Below are 27,938 nucleotides of genomic sequence, written 5' to 3'. Positions count from 1 at the left end.
TTATACTCAGAACATTGTAGTTTCGAGCACAGAGCAATTAACACTGCTATTGCCTTTTTGACACTTGGCTTTTCCGAGAATTGAACAGATATGGCTTGCAGTTTCATAAAAAAATAGAAATTGACTCCTGTGCCTATTAAAAAAATAAAAGTTTGTACAGTTTCATTAAAAACAATATATTTATTTAGTCTTATAAACTTAGTCCCCAAGTATGGCACTAGTTCTTAAGTTAAGGTAAAGATTAGATATGATTTCTTCATTTGGTAATTTCCTATAATCAAGGGCGGATCTACCTAAGGGCTTTTTGGGCTACAGCCCTGGGCCCCGAGGATACAAAGAGCCCCCAGTCCCCACTGAAACGATATTTATAATATAAATAAATATCTAGAATGTTAAAAAGTCTATCATAAGGTTGGCAACACTGAGATCAATCAACCCATACACGTGCGCGTCTATTGAAAGGAACGAGCAATTTCTGGTCGCTTGTCTTTGGTGGGTGTATTTTTTTAGTTGAGTAATATAATTAGGTAGGGCCTACCTAATTATACTAAGTAGACTTAGCCCAGGGCCCCACAAATTCACGATCCGCTCTTGCCTATAATCTCTTCATGAATAAATGACTTTTAATTTGATTCGCTTATTTCCGTCACCGTTTAACTATTGTTACCTCCAAGCACGCACAATTTCTTAATATTTAATTTGGAAAATACAATTCCACATGTATATCCTCTTCACTTCATATACGACATTGAATAATCGTCATTCGCATCTCAATTGATATATCATTTAAAAATAAAACGTTATTTATAAACTAGTGGACTGTCCGTAATATAGTAACGACAGGTCTTGAATTAGAACCCGAAACGTATTAAAAATAATATTACACTTGTGTCCAATACACACCAGGCGTTTTTAGGCGTTTTAAATTACATTGAAAATATATATTATATGTCAAAATATTGTTTTCACATACAAAAATGTATATAGTCAATATATTGATAATTTACGTACAGTGAAGACAGAGCCCTATGATTTTTTTTTTTTTAAACATGACTGTTTGTTATTAGTTTTTACGTATAACCAATATGTAAAAAATATATATTTGGTTTTTTTCTCCCAGGATTTGAAATTACATTAATATATAATAACTGAGACTGATCTATAGAAGCGAAGAAAGATTATTTGGTAGTATTTATATTTTTCGAACTTTGAAATTTAAATCAAAACCAAAGACAATCTAAATTATAGATATAACTGCTGTAAATTTAATTGCAACATTTATTTTATTATTTTAACTTTCATAATACTAATATAGTTATTCAACACAACACAAAGACTACTCAATGTGTAATATAAAGCAAAATAAATTGTACTGACTAGAGCACTAGCAAACTAGTCTGATCGTCAAACGCAAATACATACTCCAAGTACCGTAATATTTTTGAAGTTATAACACATCCTCATCATCAGCTTCTTCCTTATCCCATTTATTTGTGGTCGGCGTAATATATTATTTAAATTATTAACCGGGTCTTAACACGAATAATTTTATGGCAAATAAAGGTATTTACCTCTCTCGATGTTTCGACTAGGTTGCACTAGCCGTGGTCACGAGCTGACTGGAGTTACAGCGATGTCAATGTAGATAGGTGACAGCAGTTTTTTCATCTACCGTCACAAGATTGTTTAACGAAAGTTCGCGACACACAGCACTCACGGTATCCGTACACTTATTGACTATTAATGCTACTGAACTTTGCTTAAGACCCGGTTAATAATTTAAATAATGTATATTAAACACGTCGGCGTAATATGTTTCTCTTTTCTATTAATCTCTGTTCGCAGTCATAACACAATTAAATACATTATTATTAATCAAGTTCAAAAACAACTATTTTATCATTCACATGTAGATATATAAAATTGAATGACGTCACGAAAAAGTATATAAAAATTGTATATGCGAAAAAAACGCACAGTAAACGTACCGCCTTAAAACGCTAGTGTGTACCATAGACAAAGTTTTTTTATTTATTAATAATAGTGCCTCGACCATCGTGCAGACTGCCAGTTCACTGCAGTATGCAATTGTTCTTCCTTTGTATTTCCACCTGTGAGAGGTTTCGTTCGATTGCATCGTCGTCTGCTATTCTGTAAGTATAAATTAATATTTAATACAAAAAATTTACGTTTATAAGCAACTAAAATGTAAATAATGGGATACATGCAAGGCAATGATTATAAAGAGGTGAAGTTTATGAGTTTGGATATTGGTGGTAATCTATAAATACTCAACCGATTTTGAAAGTTCTCTTAGCGTTGGATAGCCCATTTATCGAGGCTATATAACATGCTACGATCATAGTAGTGGAGCTATAATGTAAAATTTTCCATATTTTGTTTCGCAGGTCAGCTAGTCTATACTCAAATTACAATGAGGAAAGATTTCATTGTTAGTCCGTTTGCATTGAATAGGCTGCGAAACTACTTCACCTATTTATTTTTTCAGATCGATTTTCCGAGCAGTTTATTTACACGAAAATAAGTTAAACTTACGCTTTCTCCTGTTCATCCATTTCTTGCACTAATCTATCACGTTCGTTGACAGCTGACAATAGTTCCTGTAAAAATAATTATATACAAAGAAACAAATACAAAATAAATAAATTATTGTAGTTATATATATATCCTTTAACTCCATGGTTATACAAAGGTACCCATTCAGAAAACTTTGTACAAAGTTCTTGGCTTCGGATACTTTTGTCTGCCCAATTTCTGATGTTTAGCTATATTTTTGTAAAACTGTCTTTTTTAATAAAGCAGGATAATTAGCTATCTAGTCGTAAACTAAATAGAACTTGAAATAAGTACTAAATAACTGACAGAAATATTATAAACGCTAAAGTTTGTGAGTATAGGTGGATGTTTGTTAGTCTTTCACACAGAAAATACTGAACGGATTTTGATGAAACTTTACAGTAATATAGCTTATACATCAGAATAACACATAGGCTATATATTTCACGGAGGTGAAACCGCGGGATACAGCTAGTAACAAATATAATAATTCCATTAAGATCCTTTCAGACATTTGTTTCAAATTTATAATAGTATATGTAGGTAATTATACGTTAATTATACATTAAATAAATGTCGGATAGGATTAATGAACAATACAGACAGTCTCAACTAACAACTGGTCTTTGATTCACATCCTCTTTATAGCCTACCCTTACTATCCATTATGTACATAGAAACATACACAACAGTATGTATAATGGAGGTTTTACCTGAAGCAACAGTCTCTCCCGCCTCTTCTGTCCCGGGGTCTTCCTCCACTCGTCCACTCCTAGAGAGAGTCTCAACTCCTGCGCCAGCAGTTCGCAGCGGCGACTGAGGTCTTCCTCTCGCTCGCTGATAAAAATATTAACTTAATATAAATCATTAGGGAGAATGGGATTGTTAGTAATATGTAGCCATGAACCATGTGTATTCATGATCCCACTACTAGCAGTGTACCTCCACGCGGTCCCCTAGAAACCATTATGATAAATTCCGGTGAATTTGTAAGTATGGATGTTACTTACTCTTTTCACGTAAAAACTACTGAACGGATTTTGATGAAACTTTACACTAATATAGCTTATGTATACAGATAACACATAGGCTATATTTTTTATTGAAATTTAACGCGATTGAAACCGAGAGCACAGGTAGTATCTATATATATATATGATATATTGTAATGATACTATATATATATACTAACAGTATGTTGAGCTGCATCTGCCGCCTGAGTAGCGCGTTCTTCTTATTCACCAAGTTGAACCACTGCGACATCAGACGTCCTTCCTCCTGTACGTACACAAACACAAGTACAATTAAATAAAAAATAAACCATGAGATATTTTTAACTTCTTAATGCACTAGAAAATAAATTCATAACCTTTAAATACTGTCCAAGTGCGGAGTCACCAGTTATGAGCTTTATCTGGATTATATTTATGTATATTTAAATAAAATTACAAAGCAGACATTTATCTAATTTAATTTTATATGAAACAACAAAGTGACATTTAAGTTGCGCGCGCTTATACAATATGCCTATTTATTTATTTATTTATTTAATTCAGGCTACATGGCCCATACTATAAATACCTTATAGACTAACATACATAAGAAATAATAATAAAATATGAAAAATAAAATTGTCTCTATGGTCACGGCACTGACGACGGCAATCTGCCACGGTAGCGCCGATAGACCACCACCCCCTTCGGCCAGTAGTCCTCCTTCATGAAGGTGGGCAGCATATTGGTGGGGACCAGGGCCACGAACGCTTTGAAGCTCGCGTTGTGGCTCGATTCCAACTGCGTCACCCTCAATGTCAGGTTGCTTTTAGTCCGGATGTAGTCAACAATGTCCTGTTCCTTGGTAGCGTAGTGTAGGCGGGATAGGTACATTGCCGTGGTCGGTGTTGCGGCACGTAACAACGTCTATATATGTATACAGCCATACATCTTTATGTAGCCTTGAACCATTTAGATCAGTGTTTCGTAACGCGGAGCCACGCCCCCAGGGGGGCAATTTGATTAAGGGGGATTAATTAATTGTTATAAACTATGTATGTCACATACGAGGGGGGGAGCATAAGAATTTTAGAAAGGCTTAGGTGGGGCATGGCAATAAAAATTTGGGAAACACTGGTTTAGAGACTACGAGTCTCACAAGTGTTGTTCATATGTACAATATATAAGCTGCTTTACACGTACGCTCATTTACGAGCGAATTGGCTTTCATAAGTTAAAGAATATGCATGTAAATGTACAGAAAGAGAAGCAGAAAGACCGCGCGCGCAAACAGTGAGCGCGTACTCGCGTCCATCAATACACACGATTGGTTTAGCGCCTTTTTGTAATAATTAATTGTCATTGCAAAATGGCGAACATGTGGCTATGGAGACATATACATAGATATAGAGTTATTTGTATAGTAGTTGTCATTGCAAAATGGCGAACATGTGGCTATGGAGCAACGACATAATAGTAGTGTTACTAGCTTTTGCCTGCGACTTCGCACGCGTTAATTTATCCGCTTAGGGTTGTAATTTATCAAAATCCTGTCTTAGGCATCCCTGCCTACGTCATAGTAGCTTTATGCATGCAAAGTCTCAGTCCGATCGGTTTAGAATTGACAGTTTCATACAAACTTTTATCCCCTTGTGGGTAGAATTAATCAAAATCCTTTCTTAGCGGATGCCTACGTCATAACATCTACCTGCATGCCAAATTTCAGCCCGATCCGTCCAGTGGTTTGGGCTGTGCATTGATAGATCACTATGTCAGTCACCTTTGAGTTATATATATTTAGATTTATATATCTTGAACGTCTTTTCAGATAATAAAGTCTGTTAATTATAGAATAACATATTACATACTTAAGAATTTAAAAGAAAATATAATGATGTACAAAAACGCGCGATAGCGTGAACCTAAAAATAGATATAAAAAAATCATTCAAATTTGCGCGTGCGACTTTCTCACGTTATATGGCGCGTAAAAGAACGAGTCGTATAAAGGCAGGTATTGGTCGGGATGGGAATTAGTAAGGAAGGTACCGGATTTTGGGGAGTTTTCGCACACATTAGCAACAGTCTGCGCCACGCTCCCTGGAAGTGAGGATATGTGTTAATCTATTAATTACTAGGTTTCACAGCCTAGCAGTTTAACGTATCGCCTTACGTCCGATGGTCATACGTTCTATACCTCGCACAGTACAAACTTTTGTATTTACGAATATGCTTATTTATATTCAACTGTCTTTTCTATGTATGTCTTATATATAAAATTCTCGTGTCACAGTTTTCGTTCCCATACTCCTCCGAAACGGATTGACCGATTCTCATGAAATTTTGTGAGCGTATTGAGTAGGTCTAAGAATCGGCCAACATCTATTTTTCATCCCCCTAAATGTTAGAGGTAGTCCACCCCTAATTTTTTTTTTATTTTAAGGCAAAACAACGTTTGCCGGGACAGCTAGTTATGTATATATATATATATATATATATCTATATATTCATTAAATTTACTTATCCATTGTCTAGTACCCATAAAACAAGCTCTGCTTAACTTGGGACTAGATGGCGCTATGTGATTGGTTCAAGGGTTATTATTATTATTTCACGAGTACATAGGACGAAGCTCCTCTGACCCGTTATTTCCATACCTCGGTATTATCAGCCGCGTCCATGACCCGTCGTAGTTGCTTCTCCAGCGCGGCCGCTCGTTCGTCTATAGACTTTTGTTCTTTCTCCAGGGCTTCTAACTCGCTTTGTATATAGGAACCGGATTCTCGACCCTGTAATATAAAATAAATAATAAATAAATGACCCTGGACTATTAACACAACGCCATCTAGTCCTACGGTAAGCAGAGCTTGTGTTATGAGTACTACACAACTGATACAAATACATAGATTTTTATTTGTAAATGCATACATAATATACATAGAAAACATCCAGACTGATACAAATAACCATACTCAGGAATACAAATCTTTGCACCGTGCGAGGAATCGAACCCCCGACCAAAATCTGTCTTCTAATAATCAGTTTGTTAATTATGTATAATGGTTAATTATATAAATATTTGACGGCCTCGGTGGTCTAGCGGTTTAGCACACCGCTTTACTTCCAATGGTCGCGGGTTCGCTTCCTCGCACGGTGCAAATATTTGCACTTATCATTACGATTGTTTGTATCGGTCTGGGTGTTTTCTATGTTTATTATGAATGTATTTACAAAAAAAACTAAGTATTTATATCAGTTATCTAGTACCCCTAACATAACGCTTTAACTAGCTTAACTGGGGTCTAGATGGCGCTGTGTGAATTGTCCTGAGATTATTATTATTATAAATATTGTGTAATATGAACACATAAGTTAAAATAATTAAAAATGAAAGTAATAAATTCAATAAAAATATTTCATGGGCCTATAACCGGTGTGCTCAATAGAGCGAGGCGGTATTTCACTGCGGACCAGCGCACCTGGATACCAGCTCGGTTCAGAGACGTGCTATGAGAATTGTCGATGATCCCAATCTCTCTGGCGGTATCGAGCCACTTAGCTTGAGGCGAGACTTCGCCTCGCTTTGTGTGTTCTACCGGTTATACAACGGACTGTGTTCTGAGGAATTGTTCGATATGATGCCGACAGCCACCTTTTACCACCGCACCGCTCGCCATCGACAGGGAATTCATCCCCACACACTGGAACCTAAGTGGTCCCGAACAGTGCGGTTTCAGAGGAGTTTCCTCCCGCGTACACTTAGATTGTGGAATGAACTTCCTGCCGAGGTTTTTCCACGAGACGACAGCATGGGGTTTTTCAAGAAGGGTATATTAAGGTTTCTTAAGGGTCGGCAACGCGCAAGTGATAACTCTGGTGTTTCAGGCGTTCATAGGCTACGGTAACCATTTACCATCAGGCCGTATGCTTGATTGCCACCATCGTAGTATAAAAAAATATATATAAAGGGTGTAGTACCTCGTCAGGTAGTTCTTTATCCGGCGTGAGTCTGTCAACAAGTGCGGAGAACGAATGCAGCGGAGATCGCCGCCCCGAGCCCTGAGAACCACTCTTGATGCTGCGGCTGTCCTCACTGTGATGATCTTCTGCAGAATGAAAACAACATCTTGATGTAAATAAAATTTATATATATCTAAGTCCTTAGTTGCCAAAGTGGTCCAGATGTACTCACAGGAGTCCACGGAGACTCGACGGGGTCTACATTGTTGTGACACAATAATGTAAACCTGTCCAGGAACTATCTGCTTTCGATAGTGAAGAACTAAAATGTTGACTCAATTTCGCCTATTACAATGTAATATGATAACAAAAATGATTAATTATTATTATTATTATATAGTATAAAACAAAGTCGCTCTAGCTCTTACTTTCTGTACGTCCCTATGAATGCTTACATCTTTAAAACTACGCAACAGATTTTGTAGCGGTTTTTTTTTTAATAGATAGAGTGATTCAAGAGGAATATTTATATATATATAATACGTGTACACCCGTGCGAAGTCGGGACGAGTAGCCAGTAGTATAATTATTACTTAATAAAATATAGTGTATTTATTATATAGAATTTTTTTACCACTCCGAACATTTTTCAAGAAGGAGAGTTTTCTTGATTCCTTGTACCGAGACTCCCTGGATGAGTACGATATGGTGAGATGTCTGGTAGGTAGACTCTCTAAGTCATCTGCGACGATACGCACTCCCCAAATAGTTTGCTTTGTAAGATGTGTTTCGATCGGAGGATCGAGAAAAAGTGAAATTACGAAGCATGTCATCTTAGTCCTCCAGTATATCTGTAGTGAATATTTTATAACTCACCAGATCTGTCTGGACTGATGGAACTGTTCCTGGAAGGGCTGGAGTGCACTGAATCCTGACGACCTAGTAACGCGTCCAACTGCTCCATGCCGCCAGCTGCTAATTAATTACAATATTATTTAATTTTTTTTTATTACAGGACATTTCACTATAAGTCCCAAACTAAGCAGAACTCATGTTATGAGTACTAGACAACTAATATACACATACAGTTTTTTTTTGTAAATATATAGAAAACACTCAGACTGAAACAAACTATCACACTCACGAATACAAATGTTGGTACAGTGCGAGGAATCGAACCCGCGACCATCGAAAGTGAAGCGGTGTGCTAAACCGCTAAACCACCGAGGCTGTCAATAATAGTTGATATTTGGGGGAGGGGGGAAGGGGGAGAGGGTATAGGCTTGTTAGGTACGTAAACCTGTAGCACTGCGACCATACATAGATCTATTGTGCTCGCCCTTTTTCAAAGTTCGCTGCCTAGACCCGTTAGGGACAAGAATTAAGGATATTCTTAGGAATGTATATTAAACTTTTACGTACATTACATTTTTCTACACCTCATGTATGCTATATGTCTTTAATTAGTGAATAAAGAACTTATCTATCTAAATAAAGTACAAAATAACAAAACAAAGATATGGTATAAAAATAATACATACCGGCCGCAAGTTCATCCATGACGGATTGCTTGCTGATGATCTCGACCGTGCCGGAGCGGACTCGCCCCGGCGATAACGGGGACGTAGGGCTGTCGACAATAACTTAAATAAATACTGAGGGAGTTACCATGGCGTAACGCCTGGTAAAGTGTTGTGTGTGGCACAATATTAATTTTCATACTGCTTTCTTGATATATGATAGCGTAGCGGCTTTTGTATTGATTGCCGCATGCATCCTTATGTAAAGTGCGAATACTGTAACTACCATATAGTAATTTTTGTAGCTGTGACGTGGTCGAGTGGAATGAGTATTCATGCTCACTAAAATGTCCAGACATGTGGCGGCGTGGTGGGCCGGGTCAATGGGCTCCCTAAAATATGGTCGAGCGCAGTGCCAGCCATCACTCATCCGTCATACTCGTGAAGCGAGTGCTGCTTGTAGGGACTGGTCTGCTCTTATCACTACGACTGATTATCTTATTGCATATTTATATTTGACCCAAAAATTAGTGCTTGTTGGTAGTTTATATTCTCACGTTTCGACTCGTAAATGTAGACTTACAAGGATTATTTAAAAGAGCAACATACAAGTTTATTGCTCGTTCTTCTTGTGATGAGACAGCTTTCCAAACGAGTGGTAGATAAAAAACAAATTGTTATGACTATTCAAAAGTGCTTAAATTAAGTTTATTTGAATAAATGATTTTCTATTCTATTCTAATAAGCTGACACCGCTACCGGGAACAGCCAAATACCAAGAATCAATTATAAAAACAACAAATAAACAATCATTATATATATATATACATAATAAACAATCAATTATATAAGTTAGATGTCAATACATCTAACTTATATAATTGATTGTTGCATTTAGGACAGTCTTGTTCGATCATTATACATTTATACTTTGATAATTCTATTGTTTTAATTAAATAGAATATATTTTTAAAAACGCAAATATCGCCCGCCGTAACATAAGTAGGGTAGATTTTTTTTACTACTCTAATGCTGTTGGACGCAGCTGGCGTTTACAGCTTCACCGGACGATAGGGAGCGGAAGGAAGGAAGGACTTATAGAGCGGCTGAAGGCCAACTCCCGCCTGACGGATACGACTTTAGTCTGAGGGCATCGCTAAGGGTTCGAACCTCGGCTCAGATCGTCGTAATTTCGATCCCCGTTTGAATTGAGCGGTGGATCGATCGGAGAGCGACAGTAGTATGCGTGGGTACCTTAGTATCACTATTTCAGCCTTGAATGATTACGAAATAAATCTTACGAGTATTATAATGCGTAAATTTAGTAGTATAGCTGGATGAATAATTTTGATGAATCTTTACAATAATATAGCTTATACATTAGAATAACACATAGGCTATAAATTTCACACGGGTGAAACCGCGGTCATAGTTAATGTTATTATTATTATTATAACATTTTATTGCACCAACATATAAAGGATATGAACAAAATTAAAAACATAAAAAAAAACTAAGTACAAAAGGCGGTCTTATCGCTAATGCAATCTCTTACAGACAACCTTGGAAAGAGAGTATTTAGAAAAAAATAGAGTAGATGGCGCATTAGTGGAAACAGAAAAATTATATACACTTATGTAAACAAAATATAGTACATACACAAATTTACATATATATACATACATATGAATACATACATATGAATACATACATATGAATATATAATAATGTAGTATACATAAAATAATTGTTAATGTATTTTTAAATAAAAAATATTAACATACCTAACAATGCCAGCTCTCGCATCGGCTATTAGCTTTCTCGCTCTCTCGCGTAGCATCACTTGTCTCTCTTCCTCTGTCATTGGCTGTGAAGCATAAAAATTCGTTATAATGAACATAATATACAAAATTATCAAAGAAAAAATTGTGCTTTTTTAACTTCAATATACTATTCTTTAACTTTTACAGGGTGGTTTTAACTTTTACCGACCTAGGTGGTCTTACGCATTAATAGCTAGTCTAATGTATGCTTGATGCAGGTATTTCCATACGCAGAGAGTTGATCAGAAATAATGAATATCACTTTTTTTGTCTTGGCCAAATTCGAACTTAGAACCTTTCGGTCTAAGACGGGGCTATATACCACTAAGCTACAACACTCTTCGGGTAATAATAAATACATAATATACACAATTGAAGTCTGTGGTTATGTCATGCAAAAGGCATGTCATCAAAAATGGACAATTTATAAAATTACTAGCTTTTGCCCGCGGCTTCGCTCGCGTTAATTTATACTCTTAGGATTGGAATTTATCAAAATCCTTTTTTAGGGTATGCCTACGTCATGGTAGCTTTATGCATGCAAAGTATCAGCCCGATCGGTTTAATATTGACAAAGTTTCATACAAACTTTCATCCCCAATTTTATCCCCTTTGGGGGTAGAATTAATCAAAATCCTTTCGTAATGGATGCCTACATCATAACATCTATCTGCATGCCAAATTTCAGCCCGATCCGTCCAGCGCTTTGGGCTGTGCGTTGTTAGATCACTACGTCAGTCACCTTTGAGTTATATTTAGATATATACGTACTTTTATAATCTAAATTAAAAATGAATAAATCTAGTCTAACTCTTACTCTACTCTAATCATCTATTATCCAACATAAGTTTTACCTAATAACTTTACTCAAATATGCTTACTGTGAACTAAACTCTATTTATAAGAAGCTATGAATCTAAATTACTCCGTTACATACCTTTTTAGGACTCATCTCTCCGTTTCTAAGTCCGTTCACAATCTCACTCTTTGCTTCTTCGTTTTCTTTGGAATTTTGCCTTCTATTTCTCTCTTTTTCTCTAGCCTCTTTTTTTGTAGCTTCGAGCAACTGTCTCGCTCGCTCTTTCAACTCATCGTGGCGAGACAATAATTGCTACATCAGCCAATTACATAAAGGCAGTATCCATCGGCCAATGAGATTGAAGCATTCCAAAGCGCGGCAACGTCGACCAATTAGAAGCGTTGATTTCGTCCAATCACAAGCGTTCATCATATTTTCCAATGAAGCGTTGTTGGCGGCACACGCACACACAATTCGAAAGCCATGTGGATGAGAATGAAATGAAATATAATTGTATTCCATAGTAATTGAATACATAATGATTGGAAGCTTGAAACACAGTAGCCAAATATTCTATTAGCGATTAATATAATCTGGATTTCTATTATAATTATGTAATAATTACGTAAAAATAAATAGAATACTGGACAACTGTATTATAATGAAGGGGATATGCAGAAACGATACAATGCCTCTTGTAGCTCAAACAAACCACATTAACCCAATAAATTGACAACTATTTTCTGTAGAATCATTAATAATTTTGTACCTGTAAAACTATGTATTTATTTGGAAATCTAAAACATTTGCCTTACGTGTCATATTTGAGTACGTCCGTCATTCACTTCCTATATTAATAAATTGGTTTGGTTTGAGACTAGATGGCGCTGTTATATGTTATGTACGAAACTGATTAATATTAATATGGACTTGCCAAAACCATTTCTAGTGACACGAAACAACTATCATACAAGATCTGATTTAAAAAATGTACTAATTATTAAATTGGTTATTTATATCTATTATTAAAAAAATAACACAAGGAAATATAAGTACATTAATTTTGAATATTAGGTATTAATTAAAAATGTATTTACGGAAACTTCTTTTAAAGTTGAAATTACAATGCATTGAAAACATGATGGAATTTAAATTTTTGTATTTACAATTTAAAATATTTAATAGGGTATATGAAAGTATTTTTATATATTACATAACATAACATAAGTAAATTAAAAAATGAGCAATTTAAACGCCGGTGAGTATCATAATTAGATATTAAAAAAAATGCATAGATTAAACTTACACTCCGCATTACAGGTCTTTAAAAAAACTATAAACTACTGTTTTTTAATGCCAAATTCAAATGATAGTGATATACAGATTTTCAAAATTCAAATTCCATCTAGTTTATCAGTCACTCAACTATTATAAAAAAAAAACAAAAGTACTGACATTTGACTACACAAATAAACAAAAACCGTCTAATTGCGGACTCCCTTATACAATTTACCACACAACACGATATGGTACGATTTTGTCGTCACTATACAGTACGAATACAAAATATATATAAAAAAGGTTTCTTAACGTCATGCACGTGAATGTCAGGCTACCCACGACTATTGTTGGACCCGTAATGACGTTAACACTTTAACTGCTGAGACTGAAACTCACGTTTCGGTGTCTACATCGAGAGTAACTTTTAATGCTGTTGGCTGCAGCTGGCCTTTACAGATTCAGCGGACGATAGGGGGCGAGTGCAGATGGCACTCCAAACCAAAGGAAGGACTTATGGAGAAGCTGAAGGATAACTACTTCAAATCAAAATCAAAATATCTTTATTCGTGTAAATCTATTACAGACTCTTATGAGTACAACTGACAAGAAACTCATCTCTTATTCTTTTCAAACGAGTTTGTACAATATTAAAAAAGTACAGATTCATTTTTAAATTTAAATTTGGGAGAATAGATTGACCACCAGGATATGCTATTGCAATTTTGCCAAAAGGAAATAGTCTAATCAGTGTACGTCACACGAAGAGACCAGACCCCATAAGCAGCACTGCCTGACGATAACCAATTTGGCTGAGGGCAGTGCACCACTTCGGCTCAAGCCGTCGTCGTCAATCCGAGGGGATCGTACCTAACTCGAAGCGACTAGTATTTACGTATGGAGAGAGCGCGCCAAGCAGCTAGGCGAGTTAACAAGCTAGTACTCACCGCTTAAGTGCTAGTACAGTTGAGTCCATATATACGATACGACCTATGTGGTCTAGCGGTGTAGCACAGCGCTTTCCTTCCAATGGTCGCAGGTTCGATTCCTCGTACAGCGCAAACATTTGTATTTTTGAGTACGATTGTTTGTATCGGTCTAGGTGTTTACTATGTATTATCATGTATATACTTTCAAAGAAAACCTATCTAGGTATATCCATCAGTTGTCTAGTACCCATAACACAAACTCTGCTTAGCTTGGACTGGATGGCGTCATGTGAATTGTCCAGGGATATTATTATTGTACGAGGCAGCACAGCCAGCTTCTCTACGGTTAGCACAGCAGCTAAAGTGTTAATATCGTTCAGTATATCATAAAAGCGTTCTGGTTACGATTCTCTTTCACATACGATAAGGTCACGAGATGAAATGAAAATTACTTTCAGGTAAAATAAAAAAGCAACAGACTAATTATAGTAAACTAAATCGTAACAATATCGTGAATAAGCGCAACTGATGCGACCGCACTGACTGGTACAGCGAGTGGTCCGTGACACGCTTAGATGGACTCAGATTGGCGCATTTGGATGCTAAGCCCCGCCCTCTTAGTAGATGCGCCAATCAGAACCTTACTAACCTTAGTAGCCTAACAGAGGAAATCATTGTCATTTTATCATGCATATAAATCTATGTAACACGCCATTTATTACTGTATTAGTTAAATAAATATTTATCTAGAGTAAGATTTGAGTACCTACATAGGGAAGAAAAGCTCGAAATAAATGTAGGTATGTTTTGGTGTACAATATATTGCTAACAATGAAAACCCTCTGAGTCAAATCTGCCATCTTAGGATATTCATCTTATCCTGTAATTTCTGATGGGTAAGTGACGCGTCAACATCGACAATCTTTAGTTCAGTATAGACAGTAATGTACAGAGTATCAATAGTCGTATTTAGGGGAGAAGGGGATTATTAGTAATGTGGACTCACGACCCCATTACTAGCAATGTGTCAGGTTGACCTCCACTCGCTTCCTGGAAACCATCGTGATAAATTTCTTGTGAATTTGTCACGATGGGCTAACTGACCTAACATCATGTTCAACTTATCATCCTCCACTGGTACCCCGCCAGCGTATACCGTTAGCACAGGCAGGTGCACCATTCCATTATCATATAAAAAAAACGCTGTGGTTTAGACAGTGCGGTCGCAATTACTGGTCTATTTCCCCTAGCAGGATGTAACGATACAGAAGCCAAACTGTAGGTTTAAGGGGTGAACTCACCGGCGTGGGACGCGGCAATTCCGGGGGTGAAGCAACCCCTGCAGGGGCTGAGATAGACGTAGCCTCCACACTCGGGGTGTGATCTGTACTAGATTCAATTTTAGCATTGTTCTCCAGCTGCGGTGGACTGCTATTACTGATGGTCTGCTGGGGTTGTTCCTCTTCATCGTCAGATCCGAATGGGTCCGTTAGTTCCTTGCGTGTCATCAACTTCTCCGGCCTCGCTGGTAATGGCTGAAATATGATCAAGTACAGATATATGAAAAGGGAATAGTACCAGATAATAATAATACTCGTTATTGTGCATCAAACAATATTTACAAAAAAGAACTTAATATAAAAATATGCAAACAAAAGACATATTATATATATAGACAACTATGGCCACAGATATAGCTTGCTTATTATCTAGGTTTGCTCAACCACATTGTAGAATCACCTTCCAGTGATTGGTAATTCCTAACCGATAGGATGTTGAAGCGTTCAAAAAAATATTTTATTCCTCTTTAAAAGGCCGGCAACGCACTTGCAATTCGTCTGGTATTGAGGGTTCTCATAAGCGGCGGTAATCACTTACCATCAGGTAATCTGCAAGCTCGTTTATCCTGTAATATTAAAAAATAAATGAGTCCATAAAAGACACATGTTTCTAACCTCGGTAACTTTCAAAGGATCCGCGAACCACTTGGCCGAAGGTTTCTCCCTCTGATCGCGTGCAGGTGACAGCATCTTGCCGAGTATCGTCTTGGACTGTTGCAAGAACAGGTCCCTCACGTCCTTGATGGCGGTCGGAGAACTTGGCTTGTCGGGGGTGGACCGCTCTTGTGAATGTTTCGACTCTTGCGACTCTTGTGAACTGTTATATGAGAAATTGTCATTAATATTGAGAATTAGAAATGACTTATTTTTTTTATATTATCATGGTCGCAAATAAGCATACGGTCTATCTGATGGTAAATGGTTATCGTAGCCTATGGACGCCTGAAATACCAAGGGTGTTACGTGGGCGTTGTCGATCCTTAAGAAACCTTCATATATCATTCTTGAAAACATCATGCTGTTCTCTCTAGAAATTTTCTGCAGATTAATAATAATAAATAATAATGTCCCTGGAAAATACACACAAAACCATCTAGTCCGAAGATGATAAATATAGGAAAAACAAAAAAAAAAGAGGCGGGTGACCTTTATTATTAGGGATATAAAATTATATAACAACCTAATCTCAAACCTACCGAGTATACATAAAAATTTCATCAATGGCGGTTAAGTTGTTTCGGAGATGTATAACAACCGACACTGTGCCACGAGAATTTCATGCATATCGAAAACGCCCAGATCAATCCTGTTCATGAATTCAAATATTCGCACCGGCTGAAAATCGAACCCGCAATCAGCCGAGCGTGTGCGAAACCGCCGGGCCAGCGAGGCCGTCAACGGAGTCAGTGAAATATGTGAGGCGGCGACTCACTGGGGGCGGGGCCGGGCGAGGAGGGTCCTGGAGCGGCGCGCGGCCACCTCCCGGGTGAACAGCTCGGCCGGCACCGACCCGTCCGTGTCGTGACGACCCACCAGGTACGACGACTCCGTCTCCTCGTTACCTACCACCCACATATTATTACACTCTACCACTCGCTATCCAACTACTACTTCATGGATTTATATTATGTTTATATTGTGAATTCAACTTAATGAATTCGGTCATTGATTAAAAGCTAAGTTAGGATTGTTGTAAACTCGGAAAGATGACGAATTATAGATATTAATAATAATATAACATATAAATAATAATAATAGATTTGATAGCATACTCCTAAATTCCACCAAATATTGGAATTATATGTATGAATTTCTTTATTGTATGAATTTAGCAAACCATTACATATATGAATTGAATGCATTTCCAAGTCATACATATAATGGTTTGCTAAATTTATATTAGTTCATAAATTTAGGTAAGCTCCAACTCTCGCAATAAATAAATTGTTTCCAAAACTGACACGATGCTTGTGTAATGCCAAGAAAGAAGTAACATAAGTGTTTATTGCATACATCCTAATACGATATTCATATATCGACATATTTCCATAAAGACCACACACTCACCTAATTGTTCTACTTGCAATTCTTTCCCAGTGAAGTGCGTACGCAGTTGGAATAGATACGTCATTATCTGGAAGTAAACGAAAATATATGAGAAAAAGAAATTAAATGCGATAAATTGTGTTTCTTAAAAGTTGACAATACGCACGTGACAGCCCTGGTGTTTTAGGCGTTCATAGGGTATGGTAACCGATTACTATCAGGTACGCCGTATGCTTATTTTCCTCCTTGCCTTGGTGCGAGTGTACCGACCGCGAGTCGGTCGAGTGCGAGTGTACCGACCGCGAGTCGGTCGAGTGCGAGTGTACCGACCGCGAGTCTGTCGGCCGCGAGTGTACTGACCGCGAGTCTGTCGAGTGCGAGTGTACCGACCGCGAGTCGGTCGAGTGCGAGTGTACCGACCGCGAGTCTGTCGGCCGCGAGTCTGTCGGCCGCGAGTCTGTCGGCCGCGAGTCTGTCGGCCGCGAGTCTGTCGGCCGCGAGTGTACCGACCGCGAGTGTGTCGGCCGCGCGTGTACTGACCGCGAGTCTGTCGGCCGCGCGAGTGTGTCGGCCGCTTGTGTACTGACCGCGAGTCTGTCGGCCGCGAGTTCGTCGGCCGCGAGTCTGTCGGCCGCGAGTCTGTCGGCCGCGAGTCTGTCGGCCGCGAGTGTACCGACCGCGAGTCGGTCGAGTGCGAGTGTACCGACCGCGAGTCGGTCGAGTGCGAGTGTACCGACCGCGAGTCGGTCGAGTGCGAGTGTACCGACCGCGAGTCTGTCGGCCGCGAGTGTACCGACCGCGAGTCGGTCGAGTGCGAGTGTACCGACCGCGAGTCTGTCGGCCGCGAGTGTACCGACCGCGAGTCGGTCGAGTGCGAGTGTACCGACCGCGAGTCTGTCGGCCGCGAGTCTGTCGGCCGCGAGTGTACCGACCGCGAGTCGGTCGAGTGCAAGTGTACCCACCGCGAGTCGGTCGAGTGCGAGTGTACCGACCGCGAGTCGGTCGAGTGCGAGTGTACCGACCGCGAGTCTGTCGGCCGCGAGTGTACCGACCGCGAGTCGGTCGAGTGCGAGGGTACCGACCGCGAGTCGGTCGAGTGCGAGTGTACCGACCGCGAGTCGGTCGAGTGCGAGTGTACCGACCGCGAGTCTGTCGGCCGCGAGTCTGTCGGCCGCGAGTGTACCGACCGCGAGTCGGTCGAGTGCAAGTGTACCCACCGCGAGTCGGTCGAGTGCGAGTGTACCGACCGCGAGTCGGTCGAGTGCGAGTGTACCGACCGCGAGTCTGTCGGCCGCGAGTCTGTCGGCCGCGAGTCTGTCGGCCGCGAGTGTACCGACCGCGAGTCGGTCGAGTGCGAGTGTACCGACCGCGAGTCGGTCGAGTGCGAGTGTACCGACCGCGAGTCGGTCGAGTGCGAGTGTACCGACCGCGAGTCGGTCGAGTGCGAGTGTACCCACCGCGAGTCGGTCGGGTGCGAGTGTACCGACCGCGAGTCGGTCGAGTGCGAGTGTACCGACCGCGAGTCTGTCGGCCGCGAGTCTGTCGGCCGCGAGTCTGTCGGCCGCGAGTCTGTCGGCCGCGAGTCTGTCGGCCGCGAGTGTACCGACCGCGAGTCGGTCGAGTGCGAGTGTACCGACCACGAGTCTGTCGGCCGCGAGTCTGTCGGCCGCGAGTCTGTCGGCCGCGAGTCTGTCGGCCGCGAGTCTGTCGGCCGCGAGTCTGTCGGCCGCGAGTGTACCGACCGCGAGTCGGTCGAGTGCGAGTGTACCCACCGCGAGTCGGTCGAGTGCGAGTGTACCGACCGCGAGTCGGTCGGGTGCGAGTGTACCGACCGCGAGTCGGTCGAGTGCGAGTGTACCGACCGCGAGTCGGTCGAGTGCGAGTGTACCGACCGCGAGTCTGTCGGCCGCGAGTGTACTGACCGCGAGTCTGTCGGGCGCGAGTGTACTGACCGCGAGTGTGTCGGCCGCGAGAGAACTGACCGCGAGTGTGTCGGCCGCGAGTGTACTGACCGCGAGTCTGTCGGCCGCGAGTGTACTGACCGCGAGTCTGTCGGCCGCGAGTGTACTGACCGCGAGTCTGTCGGCCGCGAGTGTACTGACCGCGAGTCTGTCGGCCGCGAGTGTACTGACCGCGAGTCTGTCGGCCGCGAGTGTACTGACCGCGAGTCGGTCGAGTGCGAGTGTACCCACCGCGAGTCGGTCGAGTGCGAGTGTACCGACCGCGAGTCGGTCGAGTGCGAGTGTACCGACCGCGAGTCGGTCGAGTGCGAGTGTACCGACCGCGAGTCTGTCGGCCGCGAGTCTGTCGGCCGCGAGTCTGTCGGCCGCGAGTGTACCGACCGCGAGTCGGTCGAGTGCGAGTGTACCGACCGCGAGTCGGTCGTGTGCGAGTGTACCGACCGCGAGTCGGTCGAGTGCGAGTGTACCGACCGCGAGTCGGTCGAGTGCGAGTGTACCGACCGCGAGTCTGTCGGCCGCGAGTGTACCGACCGCGAGTCTGTCGGGCGGGTGTGTACTGCCCGCGTGTGTGTAGGCCGCGTGTGTACTGACCGCGAGTCTGTCGGCCGCGAGTCTGTCGGCCGCGAGTGTACCGACCGCGAGTCGGTCGAGTGCGAGTGTACCCACCGCGAGTCGGTCGAGTGCGAGTGTACCGACCGCGAGTCGGTCGAGTGCGAGTGTACCGACCGCGAGTCTGTCGGCCGCGAGTCTGTCGGCCGCGAGTCTGTCGGCCGCGAGTCTGTCGGCCGCGAGTCTGTCGGCCGCGAGTGTACCGACCGCGAGTCGGTCGAGAGCGAGTGTACAGACCGCGAGTCGGTCGTGTGCGAGTGTACCGACCGCGAGTCTGTCGGCCGCAAGTCTGTCGGCCGCGAGTCTGTCGGCCGCGAGTCTGTCGGCCGCGAGTGTACCGACCGCGAGTCGGTCGAGTGCGAGTGTACCCACCGCGAGTCGGTCGAGTGCGAGTGTACCGACCGCGAGTCGGTCGAGTGCGAGTGTACCGACCGCGAGTCGGTCGAGTGCGAGTGTACCGACCGCGAGTCGGTCGAGTGCGAGTGTACCGACCGCGAGTCTGTCGGCCGCGAGTGTACTGACCGCGAGTCTGTCGGGCGCGAGTGTACTGACCGCGAGTGTGTCGGCCGCGAGTGTACTGACCGCGAGTGTGTCGGCCGCGAGTGTACTGACCGCGAGTGTGTCGGCCGCGAGTGTACTGACCGCGAGTCTGTCGGCCGCGAGTGTACTGACCGCGAGTCTGTCGGCCGCGAGTGTACTGACCGCGAGTCTGTCGGCCGCGAGTGTACTGACCGCGAGTCTGTCGGCCGCGAGTGTACTGACCGCGAGTCTGTCGGCCGCGAGTGTACTGACCGCGAGTCTGTCGGCCGCGAGTGTACTGACCGCGAGTCTGTCGGCCGCGAGTGTACTGACCGCGAGTCTGTCGGCCGCGAGTGTACTGACCGCGAGTCTGTCGGCCGCGAGTGTACTGACCGCGAGTCTGTCGGCCGCGAGTGTACTGACCGCGAGTCTGTCGGCCGCGAGTGTACTGACCGCGAGTCTGTCGGCCGCGAGTGTACTGACCGCGAGTCTGTCGGCCGCGAGTGTACTGACCGCGAGTCTGTCGGCCGCGAGTGTACTGACCGCGAGTCTGTCGGCCGCGAGTGTACTGACCGCGAGTGTGTCGGCCGCGAGTGTACTGACCGCGAGTCTGTCGGCCGCGAGTGTACTGACCGCGAGTGTGTCGGCCGCGAGTGTACTGACCGCGAGTCTGTCGGCCGCGAGTGTACTGACCGCGAGTCTGTCGGCCGCGAGTGTACTGACCGCGAGTCTGTCGGCCGCGAGTGTACTGACCGCGAGTCTGTCGGGCGCGAGTGTACTGACCGCGAGTCTGTCGGCCGCGAGTGTACTGACCGCGAGTGTGTCGGGCGCGAGTGTACTGACCGCGAGTGTGTCGGCCGCGAGTGTACCGACCGCGAGTCGGTCGAGTGCGAGTGTACCCACCGCGAGTCGGTCGGGTGCGAGTGTACCGACCGCGAGTTGGTCGAGTGCGAGTGTACCGACCGCGAGTCTGTCGGCCGCAAGTCTGTCGGCCGCGAGTCTGTCGGCCGCGAGTCTGTCGGCCGCGAGTCTGTCGGCCGCGAGTGTACCGACCGCGAGTCGGTCGAGTGCGAGTGTACCCACCGCGAGTCGGTCGAGTGCGAGTGTACCGACCGCGAGTCGGTCGGGTGCGAGTGTACCGACCGCGAGTCGGTCGAGTGCGAGTGTACCGACCGCGAGTCGGTCGAGTGCGAGTGTACCGACCGCGAGTCTGTCGGCCGCGAGTGTACTGACCGCGAGTCTGTCGGGCGCGAGTGTACTGACCGCGAGTGTGTCGGCCGCGAGTGTACTGACCGCGAGTGTGTCGGCCGCGAGTGTACTGACCGCGAGTGTGTCGGCCGCGAGTGTACTGACCGCGAGTCTGTCGGCCGCGAGTGTACTGACCGCGAGTCTGTCGGCCGCGAGTGTACTGACCGCGAGTGTGTCGGCCGCGAGTGTACTGACCGCGAGTCTGTCGGCCGCGAGTGTACTGACCGCGAGTCTGTCGGCCGCGAGTGTACTGACCGCGAGTCTGTCGGCCGCGAGTGTACTGACCGCGAGTCTGTCGGCCGCGAGTGTACTGACCGCGAGTCTGTCGGCCGCGAGTGTACTGACCGCGAGTGTGTCGGGCGCGAGTGTACTGACCGCGAGTGTGTCGGGCGCGAGTGTACTGACCGCGAGTCTGTCGGCCGCGAGTGTACTGACCGCGAGTCTGTCGGCCGCGAGTGTACTGACCGCGAGTGTGTCGGGCGCGAGTGTACTGACCGCGAGTGTGTCGGCCGCGAGTGTACTGACCGCGAGTCTGTCGGCCGCGAGTGTACTGACCGCGAGTCTGTCGGCCGCGAGTGTACTGACCGCGAGTGTGTCGGCCGCGAGTGTACTGACCGCGAGTCTGTCGGGCGCGAGTGTACTGACCGCGAGTCTGTCGGGCGCGAGTGTACTGACCGCGAGTCTGTCGGCCGCGAGTGTACTGACCGCGAGTGTGTCGGCCGCGAGTGTACTGACCGCGAGTCTGTCGGCCGCGAGTGTACTGACCGCGAGTCTGTCGGCCGCGAGTGTACTGACCGCGAGTCTGTCGGGCGCGAGTGTACTGACCGCGAGTCTGTCGGCCGCGAGTGTACTGACCGCGAGTGTGTCGGCCGCGAGTGTACTGACCGCGAGTCTGTCGGCCGCGAGTGTACTGACCGCGAGTCTGTCGGCCGCGAGTGTACTGACCGCGAGTGTGTCGGCCGCGAGTGTACTGACCGCGAGTCTGTCGGGCGCGAGTGTACTGACCGCGAGTCTGTCGGCCGCGAGTGTACTGACCGCGAGTCTGTCGGCCGCGAGTGTACTGACCGCGAGTGTGTCGGCCGCGAGTGTACTGACCGCGAGTCTGTCGGGCGCGAGTGTACTGACCGCGAGTCTGTCGGGCCGCGAGTGTACTGACCGCGAGTGTGTCGGCCGCGAGTGTACTGACCGCGAGTCTGTCGGCCGCGAGTGTACTGACCGCGAGTCTGTCGGCCGCGAGTGTACTGACCGCGAGTGTGTCGGCCGCGAGTGTACTGACCGCGAGTCTGTCGGCCGCGAGTGTACTGACCGCGAGTCTGTCGGCCGCGAGTGTACTGACCGCGAGTCTGTCGGCCGCGAGTGTACTGACCGCGAGTCTGTCGGCCGCGAGTGTACTGACCGCGAGTGTGTCGGCCGCGAGTGTACTGACCGCGAGTCTGTCGGGCGCGAGTGTACTGACCGCGAGTCTGTCGGCCGCGAGTGTACTGACCGCGAGTCTGTCGGCCGCGAGTGTACTGACCGCGAGTGTGTCGGCCGCGAGTGTACTGACCGCGAGTCTGTCGGGCGCGAGTGTACTGACCGCGAGTCTGTCGGCCGCGAGTGTACTGACCGCGAGTGTGTCGGCCGCGAGTGTACTGACCGCGAGTCTGTCGGCCGCGAGTGTACTGACCGCGAGTCTGTCGGCCGCGAGTGTACTGACCGCGAGTGTGTCGGCCGCGAGTGTACTGACCGCGAGTCTGTCGGCCGCGAGTGTACTGACCGCGAGTCTGTCGGCCGCGAGTGTACTGACCGCGAGTCTGTCGGGCGCGAGTGTACTGACCGCGAGTCTGTCGGCCGCGAGTGTACTGACCGCGAGTGTGTCGGGCGCGAGTGTACTGACCGCGAGTGTGTCGGCCGCGAGTGTACTGACCGCGAGTCTGTCGGCCGCGAGTGTACTGACCGCGAGTGTGTCGGGCGCGAGTGTACTGACCGCGAGTGTGTCGGCCGCGAGTGTACTGACCGCGAGTCTGTCGGCCGCGAGTGTACTGACCGCGAGTCTGTCGGCCGCGAGTGTACTGACCGCGAGTGTGTCGGCCGCGAGTGTACTGACCGCGAGTCTGTCGGGCGCGAGTGTACTGACCGCGAGTCTGTCGGGCGCGAGTGTACTGACCGCGAGTCTGTCGGCCGCGAGTGTACTGACCGCGAGTCTGTCGGCCGCGAGTGTACTGACCGCGAGTCTGTCGGCCGCGAGTGTACTGACCGCGAGTCTGTCGGCCGCGAGTGTACTGACCGCGAGTCTGTCGGGCGCGAGTGTACTGACCGCGAGTCTGTCGGCCGCGAGTGTACTGACCGCGAGTGTGTCGGCCGCGAGTGTACTGACCGCGAGTCTGTCGGCCGCGAGTGTACTGACCGCGAGTCTGTCGGCCGCGAGTGTACTGACCGCGAGTGTGTCGGCCGCGAGTGTACTGACCGCGAGTCTGTCGGGCGCGAGTGTACTGACCGCGAGTCTGTCGGCCGCGAGTGTACTGACCGCGAGTGTGTCGGCCGCGAGTGTACTGACCGCGAGTCTGTCGGGCGCGAGTGTACTGACCGCGAGTCTGTCGGCCGCGAGTGTACTGACCGCGAGTGTGTCGGCCGCGAGTGTACTGACCGCGAGTCTGTCGGCCGCGAGTGTACTGACCGCGAGTCTGTCGGCCGCGAGTGTACTGACCGCGAGTCTGTCGGCCGCGAGTGTACTGACCGCGAGTCTGTCGGCCGCGAGTGTACTGACCGCGAGTCTGTCGGCCGCGAGTGTACTGACCGCGAGTGTGTCGGCCGCGAGTGTACTGACCGCGAGTCTGTCGGCCGCGAGTGTACTGACCGCGAGTGTGTCGGCCGCGAGTGTACTGACCGCGAGTGTGTCGGCCGCGAGTGTACTGACCGCGAGTCTGTCGGGCGCGGGCCGCGCGAGCACGTCTGCCGCACACAACACCTGCGGCACCCCGAGCCTCGCGCCGGCCTCCAGCGCCGCTCGCACGCACTGCTCCGCGTCGTCCGGCTGCAGACCCGAGAAGTCGCTGCAGACAGACGTACACATAGTAAAGGAGCGTGCACGCGATTCGGTTTCCACAGAAAAGATTGTGAAGGAATTAAAGAAAAAGATAGAACAGATAAAAAATGAGAACGAGGAAGACCACGCGCGCCTCTAGTTCGCGCTTTCACGCGTCTTTTAATCGTGTGTGCTTTAAAAATCAACCACTACATTTTTGGTCCCTCGAGCCGGATAACTAAAGTGTCCTTTTGTATTCATTAGTTATCCAGCTGGAGGGACCAGAAAATGTAGTGGTTGATTTTTAAAGCACACACGATTAAAAGACGCGTGAAAGCGCGAACTAGAGGCGCGCGTGGTCTCTGAAATAGAATGTACAAAAAATAGACTAATTCAACCAATCACAATTGCGCGTTTGCTTTTGACTTCCTTAATCTATCAAAAGCGTCCAATAATTTTAAAATTTGACAGCGTCCATATTCTCAGTAAAAATATCGTTTCTTTATTTATTCAAGTAAATTTTTTGTAACTGATACAATAATGTATAGAAAGAAACGATCGCCTAAGTATCCTCTATGGGACACAGTCACCTAGATATATAAAATAATAATTGCATTTAATAATGTCTAGTAAGACAAATTCAATATTGTCTACTAGGCACTGCTGTATCTAAACTGTGTCACCCCACCTTACATTTTCCTACTTTTATTTAGTATATAAGATCATTATTTTTATGTACACATTGTCAGTTTATCATCATCAGTAATATACATCGTCTCGACCAGCAACATCGTAATATTCACCCGCAACAGTGGTGACCCCGACGTGATCTGGCCGACGTGGTCGAGACGATACCTGGGAAAACGACGAGATCAAACAAGAGATCTCTGTCTGACGGCATCCTGCGCACCACCAACGATTGCACATTTCCACCGGCTTCCCAGAAGCGGGTCTCACCGGCTCGGAAATTCAAGAGGCATAAAAGTCGTTGGCAATACTGCGCAACAAGGATCCTGCCGTGCTACTGACCCCCAGTAAACACAACTGCCTGCTGGATATAATCACTGGACGAAAAATTGAAACAGGAAAAATAAAGCAAAAATGCTGTCTACAAAAGTACAGCCAACAGTCACCGCCGACGTCATTGCACACCTGTCGTCACTAATTGCAACACTGCGATCAGAAATTGCTGATATACGCGAAAAGCGCTCGCCACACACAAACAGACGCAGCAACTACCGATCTAGGTCAAATTCGCACCTACGGTCATTGCATAGTCAGAAAAATGACTATTATTTATATTATATCATCGCAAATATAAAGAAAAGGCATACAAATGTGACATGCCGCGCTCCTATAGACAACCGTCGGAAAACTAGATTCGATGCAGAATAAGACGGAACGCTGTGCTGTTCATCCGTCTAACCGCCTAGCTATAACCGACTCTAACAGTGGCTATAGAATGTTGGTGGACACCGGAGCAAAAATCTCGGTGAATAAAAAACAAGCACAGACCAAAGAGCGCTAGCGAAATCAAATTATTCGCCGCAAACAATTAAAATGAGCAAATGCGAGTTCTTCACAAAGGTTAGATTTTCTTGGTTATCATATAACGAGCCAAGGGATGAAACCAACGCAAGAAAAATGGCAAGCAATCGACGTGTACCCTAAACCCACGACAGTCGAAGATTTACGTCGTTATTTGAGTATAATGAATTTTTATTGTTACTAAAGTGCATAATATCTTAAATTTTACAGTTAACTTTTATAATTTTTTTGTTTAATATATATATTTTTTTTTTTTCTCTCAAGGGGGAATTTCTATGGGACACAGTCACCTAGATATATAAAATAATAATTGCATTTAATAATGTCTAGTAAGACAAATTCAATATTGTCTACTAGGCACTGCTGTATCTAAACTGTGTCACCCCACCTTACATTTTCCTACTTTTATTTAGTATATAAGATCATTATTTTTATGTACACATTGTCAGTTTATCATCATATGTAATACACATCGTCTCGACCAGCAACATCGTAATATTCACCCGCAACATCCTCAAACTAGTTTCTTTCCGGAGTTTCACAAGGCAAAGTATTAGGTCCTCTCCTGTTTCATACAGCACTTAGTAAGGTCTCGATGTGTATACTAATTACAGAACATTGAATAATGCAACTTACATAAGGTCAGGCCGGAATCGATGTATGATTGCGCAGAATGCAAGTCCTGATCGAAAACTGGTGGTCAGATTGGTGATCCGACACGATTTGTATTCCCGCGTCACACTCTGGCACCACTCCAGCAGATCTTGTACCTTGACAAACATTTAAGGTTCTAAAATGACTGAGAAACAGTGGTCAAAGCAACAAATGCGATCTGAAAAACCTTTCACACTCAGTTCTCTTTGTTGACTTGAAAGATGTGGCATTAGAAACAGATTTTTCTTAAGTGATGGCTCACCTGATGGTAAATGATAACTATTGTCTTAAGACAGGAACAGTATGTCCGTAGGACATCACGTTATCAGGTAACAACCGCTTATCTGTAGTCTTCCGGAGGACGTAATAAAGACGTCATAGCCCTTGTCCTATAATTTTTCTGTCTTATCTGATCGTACAACCAAAAAAGCAAGCTGCTTGACAATCAAAATACAATGACATTGAGGTACCCAAGCAGATAATTTTTAGTCTACATCGGATGTTATTAGCATATCACAAAAACCATATTACTACTTACTGGGGTTTTGTCCTTATCTAACTTCTCCGGGAAAGCTTTATCTACATTTTCAACCTCTGCAGTCGGCGTTTTATCGCTATCTTCATTCTCATTGTCGTTCTTGTCCAAAGTTATATTATTCAAATTAGTCTTAAACTCCAACGGCTTAAGGCTGGTTTTTGCTATCGTTTTAGCTTTAAACACTGGCGGACCTTTCATATTATCTATTTTACTATCTGTCACTATATGATTAGTATTTTTATTGGGAGTCGATGTAAATTTAGGCTGTTCGGTTTTCATCGCCAATTTCGTTAAATTACTAAGGAATTCAGGTCTGGATTTAGATGTATGCGATTCGAAGTTTAGTTCCGTTTCGAGGGGAGTCATGTCTCTAGGCACGGGGGTGATAGGGTCGTCTGTCTCGGGGGTGATGGGTGCAGTTGGGGTTCGGGAGTTGTCAAAGTTTAGGCTTTGAACGCTGTTGGGTGTGGCCGCTATATCGCTATTGGTTAGACTCTGCGTCATTTCTTCCATTTGTTGTCGAAGATCAAACATCTGTGGACAATAATAATTTAGTTACTATAAATCTATACCTTAATAACTATATTAGTATAA

At 44.9% G+C, this 27,938-nt stretch overlaps 1 protein-coding gene across 1 annotated transcript in view; it reads right to left on the bottom strand.

The window, feature by feature from the left end:
* Positions 1-1,064: 1,064 nt before the first annotated feature.
* LOC131848529 (EH domain-binding protein 1) overlaps positions 1,065-27,938 on the bottom strand; it is a 40,709-nt gene continuing 13,835 nt past the window's right edge. The window contains exons 8-24 of the mRNA XM_059198430.1: positions 27,345-27,878; positions 26,789-26,922; positions 24,497-24,632; positions 17,285-17,351; positions 16,650-16,779; positions 15,833-16,034; positions 15,179-15,412; positions 11,809-11,982; positions 10,833-10,915; positions 9,070-9,158; positions 8,405-8,500; positions 7,547-7,674; positions 6,226-6,357; positions 3,770-3,855; positions 3,291-3,414; positions 2,557-2,621; positions 1,065-2,151 (exon numbers count right to left, since the gene is read on the bottom strand). Coding sequence (XP_059054413.1) covers positions 2,073-2,151; positions 2,557-2,621; positions 3,291-3,414; positions 3,770-3,855; positions 6,226-6,357; positions 7,547-7,674; positions 8,405-8,500; positions 9,070-9,158; positions 10,833-10,915; positions 11,809-11,982; positions 15,179-15,412; positions 15,833-16,034; positions 16,650-16,779; positions 17,285-17,351; positions 24,497-24,632; positions 26,789-26,922; positions 27,345-27,878 — 2,493 coding nt within the window. The 3' untranslated portion in view covers positions 1,065-2,072. The remainder of the gene's footprint in view (positions 2,152-2,556; positions 2,622-3,290; positions 3,415-3,769; positions 3,856-6,225; positions 6,358-7,546; positions 7,675-8,404; positions 8,501-9,069; positions 9,159-10,832; positions 10,916-11,808; positions 11,983-15,178; positions 15,413-15,832; positions 16,035-16,649; positions 16,780-17,284; positions 17,352-24,496; positions 24,633-26,788; positions 26,923-27,344; positions 27,879-27,938) is intronic.

This window comes from Achroia grisella, unplaced genomic scaffold (genome assembly GCF_030625045.1).
Source record: "Achroia grisella isolate CSIRO2021 unplaced genomic scaffold, CSIRO_AGI_Agris_v1 utg1090, whole genome shotgun sequence".
Taxonomy (NCBI): domain Eukaryota; kingdom Metazoa; phylum Arthropoda; class Insecta; order Lepidoptera; family Pyralidae; genus Achroia; species Achroia grisella.
The sequence above is the reverse complement of the archived record's forward strand: the minus strand, read 5'-3'. Positions and strand labels throughout refer to the sequence as shown.